The sequence below is a fragment of the Ambystoma mexicanum genome, chromosome 7q, assembly GCF_040938575.1.
Source record: "Ambystoma mexicanum isolate Mex_15411 chromosome 7q, UKY_AmexF1_1, whole genome shotgun sequence".
NCBI classification, from domain to species: domain Eukaryota; kingdom Metazoa; phylum Chordata; class Amphibia; order Caudata; family Ambystomatidae; genus Ambystoma; species Ambystoma mexicanum.
This window is the reverse complement of record NC_090941.1, coordinates 854,461,420-854,467,419: the sequence shown is the minus strand read 5'-3', so window position 1 is coordinate 854,467,419 and position 6,000 is coordinate 854,461,420. Positions and strand designations below refer to the sequence as shown.

Sequence of the window (6,000 nt, the reverse complement as noted above, 5' to 3'; positions counted from 1 at the left end):
AGCTAGCCACTTGCCTGTCTCATTCAACCCTGACCACCCCTCCTCATCAATGTCAAATAGCTCTTACTCTATAACTAATGTCTCCCAACCTGTTTTTGATAGCAGCTTGTTTGTCTCTCCCACCTCATCTGTTCTCCTGCCCCTCCCCCCTCCAGCACTTGTACGATTGTAGCTTTTTTTGTTCTTCTTTTTCGCCCTCACTCCAACCCCTTATCCCCCCATCCTCATGTTAATTTCCAGCACTACCTCAATTGTCATAAGGCATAGTAATGTAGCCGCTTGTCTGTCTCATTCTCCCTCCCCCTCCTCATCATTTGTTTTTAGCATTTGCACTATCTGAAATGTCGCTGTGCCCATTATGATAATTTTTCACTTGTAAGAATGTAACTGTTTTCTCCCATGTTCCCTCCCTACCTTGAAGCGCTTTGAAACACATTGTGTATAGGCGCTATATAAATAAACAATCAATTAAACCTGATATAAAAGCAAATTACACGTGGTGCTGAAATAATGGAAACATTTATTTAAACCATAAACAGTCTTTGTTTTCAAGAGGTCAATAATGTCGCAAAGATAACCTATTGGATAAATAATACCCTCAAAAAAGTAAGGATTTTACAAATTATTTTATTCAATGCCTATAAAATACGTGTTTTCAGTTGCCTTGGAGTGTACAATAACATAGAAAATTCTTGGTGTTGACGAGGAGTTTAGTCATGATTTCATCTTGAAATTGGCTCTGAAACTATTTCTATTCAAAACACAAGGAGGCTTAACAGCTGAATCCAGTAGGTCCAGGATTGCCATACAATGTCCCTGAGTGTGTCCATTTATACGTAAACGTTGCAGGTACCAATTCTAAGTAGCACGAAGAAAGAGTTCTCTGTAGAAATATTTCAAGCACAAAACAAAACCAAAATATAAGCCTAAAATCAAGAGTGCATGCACCATTATCGACCTTAAATACCTTACACACAAAACAAAATTACAAATATATCTCAATTTCTAGGTGTGTAAACACATGTAAAAAATGAATGTAAGAAAATCGTGCAAAAGAAGTACAGTAAAGTCAGCGTTAATGGTAAGATCCTGGTACCCTTGCTCTTCGTATTTCTCCACTCCCTAACCCCCATCAATCATAAAACGCTATGTTTTGGACCCTTTGATCTAAATAATTAGCCCTGTCCTTGTTTTCCAATCAGCCATTTTTCACGGCAGTGAATATGTCTACACTAATAAAAAGATGAACGTCCATAAAACAGAAACAGTACACCGGTGCACATCAAATAGCACTAGGTCATTTTAATGCATATTTGCACCTGGGCTAAGGACTATGACAAGAACAAGCATTGCCCTGATGCAAAAATGCACAGAAGGAATATGTTTTTTTTACTAGGGCAATTTTTGCTTTAGTGCTTGACCCAGTGCAAAATGTCTATAATAATGAGCCAAATGGGGAAAATTGATGACCACAACGGGGATTGGCAGAGAAAAGAGTTTTGTTGGACATAATGAAGAACTTTTGTTGATAAATTATAGAAATATCACAGAGTTTTAGGTGATCCTCTTGTCCACTTTATAGAATTACTTTGCTACAACTTTTCCTGCTGGAACCAAAAAAGCTCATAGAGACAACCAAGATCTGTTAGCCCACCAAATGGGTAGAATTGAAAGCTTCCATGGAGCTCCCAGCGTGAGCATCTGAGAGCGCGGCCGCGGGATATATGATCTCCTCAATGGTCACATATGTTCCAGATGCAAAACCAACAATTCCAATGATGGTTATAGTGATATCCTTCAGAATCATCCACCAGCTAAAGTGACTGTGGTAGAACGTGATTATTTCGAGCAATGGCGGAAAGATGAGTGCCATGCTGGTGCTGCTCACGGCGCCCACAAAGGAAATCACCAAATCCAGGCGGGGGATCAGGACTGCGGTAGCACCTGCAAAATGGAAGAAAATAGTGCACTTTAATTTCATGGCTTAGAAAAGTATGCAAAAGAAAACACATTTAGAGTGAGACACTGTAACTTGACCAGCGGCCACAGAATACATATTTACCCGGCATTAAGGCAGCAATGGCTTTTCACTGTGTTCCTTTAGATAATAATGGCTATTTTCATTCATCCTACCCTCCCTCATCACAGTCCTTGGTCATGAGGGTGCTTTCGCAACCAGGAGGCAGAGACCTGGAAGACTTTTTTTGTATAACCTTATATTACCTTCGTGGTCCATCTCGCTCGTTCCTTTCCTTTCTCATGAAGGAATGGCAAGCAGTCAGCAAACTGTGTGGCTGGCCCACTTAGGGGATCCACGAGGATATTCAGAGGTAAGGGGGTGATGCTCTTTGAAAATGGTACTTGGTAACTGCATTTAATAGAAAATATAAGCAGTTTGGACATGTGAGGGGCTGACAACTTTACATTTGCTTTGCTCAAAGGGAAGGGAGGTAGAGGCTCAGTATTAAAAAAATTGTAAAGCACTGTTGCAGCTTCTTCTGAATACTGCCCTTTCAATATAAATATACACTCCATCTCACATCCAGTGCCTGTTGTCAAGCACTCAGGGGTTAAGGAGTGCTGCCCCCACCGTTGTGGGGGCGGAGCTATGATACGGCGGGAGGAGGAAGAGAGAAGGGGGATTATGGGTTTACGTTGGGAGCAATAAAGAAGCAGTTTATAAATCTCCGTGCGTGCGCGTCCTCCTTTACGAGGCCTCCACGAGGCAACACTGGCGACGAGGACCATCCCCGTATGCCCATGGAGTCCTCCTTCGGCAATCCGCCGTCCTCCTGTGGTCCTCCACCGTCTCCTGTGACACGAGCACATCCGCAACATTGCCGCCAGTCCGCCGGCTCTCCTCCGCTTTAAACTCCTGCCGCCTCCGCGCTGCAAGCGCATTTGATGTCGCTCCTGAGCCTCCCACACGGCCGGGAAGCGCAGGCCGCTCCACAGGCACCCTGCAGCTGTGCCAGAGCACATCGTTCGCTGGAGGCTCGCCTGAGCCACACGGTACTGTGAAGAGCCCCCCCCCCAGGAACTGCCCAGGGGAACTTCAGCGCGGCGTGTCGGCACAGCCCGCCCACAAAAAAAAAAAAAAATTTTTTTTTTTGTTTGTTGCACTGCATCAAGAACAATTGGGGCAAAATTGTAACAAGGACGTACTTATTCATACACAAGTACCATACCCAGCTCCTGGCACCATGAGCACGCCGGCATCTGCCTCTGGGTCCAACCCTGGATCGCCCACACCAGCCCATATTGTACAGCCAATTCAGCTGCGACTTCCACTGCCTTTCACCATGACTCCACAAGCCACGAAGGGGCCCAGATGGACCGACTGGATGGAATATTTCCAACACTACGTCAGGGGATCTGGGGATGGAAACTCCCCCAATATCAGAGACATCTTCCTTAATCTGGTGGGGGGCGAGATAAAGACTGTGGTCAAGACTATTCCTGCAGCTGAACAGAACACCTTCAAGGACTTAATAAAGGCCCTAGACAAACTCCTCATCATAGAAGTCAATCGCGACTATGAACGCTACCTTTTCAACAAGTGCACTCAAATGCAACAGGAGACAGTTGATGAATTCATAACCCGCCTGAGAGTAAAAGGTGCAAATTGCCAATTCGACGCATTTTCTCTGGAAGAAGCCATAAGATTAAGGGTCATTGAAGGTTGCTTATCCCCTGCCCTCAAGAAACAGCTCTTGAAAAAACCCCTCTCCATCCAGGAAGTGAGCGAGCTCGCTCGCATACATGAGAGGGTCGATGCCCAAGCTACATCCATGGCCAGTCCAAGCAACCCCAAACACGACGCAGCGGAACTGGTCGCAACCATACAACCATCTCGTCCAAGTGACTGGGGGCCACAGCCATGCAGAACTCAAAACATCCAAACACCCCGCCTACAGAGACAATGCTATCGCTGTGGGATGTCTTTTCCGCATGCAGGATCTTGCCCGGCTCTGTCTCAACGATGCACAAACTGCGGAAGAGAAGGCCATTTCCACTCGGTGTGCAGGGAAGGCGTACCATTTCCTCCCGCGAGACCCCAAACGCCAGTCAGGACGTTTGTCCAGCCGCCACCTCCTAGACACTTTCAACCCCGATACTACCAACAAAGCCAAGGACAGAGACGGTACGTCAGAGCCATTGACGAATACCATACGCCGGGGTACCCACCACAGCCAGAGCAGACTGATCGGACCAGATACTTCACCGATGAATATGACCATCCGCCAGAAGAATATGGGCCTGAAACTCTCTACCAGGAGGTGCAGGGAGCCGCATATGACATACCGTATGACTCATACGACCAAGATGAGTTTGTCAACCTCATACTCGACACTGAAGAGGCCAGAGAAGCCCCGAAAATCCCCATCAAAATGGGAAATAAACAATTCCAATTCATGATTGACTCAGGCGCTACTGTTAACATCATGGGCGAACAGGACTATGCCATACTACCGAACCCACCTGCACTTCAACAGTCCCGCTCAAGGATATTTCAGTGGGGCGCCACCACCCCCCTACCAACAGTAGGATGTTTCACACAACGCCTTCTCCTGAATGGCCGGAAAGTGACACAACAATACACGTCATCCGGTCACTTGCTAGAAGCCGATGCCTCCTCAGTTATCACACGGCGTCCCGTTTGGGTTTAATCGAAATACACGTGAGGGCGGGAGACTCCATCACAGCTACCTCTGAGAGCATAAACACGAGAGATACCGTTGGCGCCATCGCATGCTACCAGCTGCAGAACCTGGTCACACAGGCTGACATCACAAGAGAATTCCCCAACCTTTGCACGGGGCTGGGCAAACTCAAGGCCCCTCCCATCCGACTCCACATTGACACATCGGTGAGGCCGGTACCGCAACATCCCCGGAGAGTGGGTTTCCACCTGCAAGTGGCAGTATCAGACGCACTCCAACAACTGCTGTCTGATGGCATCATTGAACCAGCCACAGGTCCGACACAATGGGTTTCCCCACTCGTGGTTGTACCAAAAGAGGGAGGAAAGATCCGTTTGTGTGTGGACATGAGGGTGGCAAACACTGCCATTCAGCGCGAGAGGCATCCGGGCCCTTGCATCGAGGACATGATAGTGCAACTGAACAACGCCCAGATGTTCTCCAAACTCAACCTCAACCAAGGATACCATCAGCTGGAGCTGCATCCGGAATCCAGACCCATCACGACGTTTGCGACCCATGACGGTCTATACAGATATCGGCGCCTGAATTTCGGCATCTCATCAGCCGCAGAAATCTTCCAAGAGGCCATCCGGCAGGTGATCAGACCCATCAAAGGCACACTGAATTACAGCGACGACATCCTCGTCTTTGGAGCATCGAAAGAGTCTCACGACAAGGCTCTTCTCGCTACATGTGCAGCACTCCAAGAAGCTGGCCTCACCCTCAATATTGCAAAATGCCGTTTCAGCAAGACCAAGCTGAAATTTTTTGGACACATCTTTTCCAGCGAGGGTATGATGCCGGATCCTGATAAGGTTGATACTATCACCAACCTAGAAGAACCGCGACAGGTTGCTTACGTCCGCTCGTTTCTCGGCATGGCTGGCTACTGTGCGCGGTATATACCGCACTACGTGTCCCTCACCGACCCTCTACGGAAACTCCTCCAGAAAGAATCAGTGTTTGAGTGGACCCCTGCGTGTCTCCGGGCTTTTTCCGACATCAAGCGGGCCCTGATGGAAGCACACCGCCTGGCATACTTCAATCCCGCATGGCACACTGAAACAGTGGTGGACGCGAGCCCGGTGGGCCTTGGTGCCATCCTAGCCCAAACCAGCAGGGCGGATGTCCACCCGAGACACGTTGTCGCGTATGCGAGTAGGGCCCTGTCCACCCCAGAACTGGCCTACTCCCAGGCGGAAAAAGAGAGCTTAGCCGCCGTCTGGGCGTGCAAACATTTCCATGACTTCATCATTGGGAAAAAGTTTACTTTAATAACAGACCACCAAGCCCT

The 6,000-nt window shown here is 48.0% G+C and overlaps 1 protein-coding gene across 2 annotated transcripts in view; it reads right to left on the bottom strand.

Moving 5' to 3' along the window:
* Positions 1–607: 607 nt before the first annotated feature.
* Positions 608–6,000, bottom strand: part of SLC36A4 (solute carrier family 36 member 4) — a 1,175,100-nt gene continuing 1,169,707 nt past the window's right edge. For both annotated transcript variants that reach the window (XM_069639305.1, XM_069639306.1), the window contains one exon: positions 608–1,944. In XM_069639305.1, coding sequence (XP_069495406.1) covers positions 1,646–1,944 — 299 coding nt within the window. In that variant the 3' untranslated portion in view covers positions 608–1,645. The remainder of the gene's footprint in view (positions 1,945–6,000) is intronic.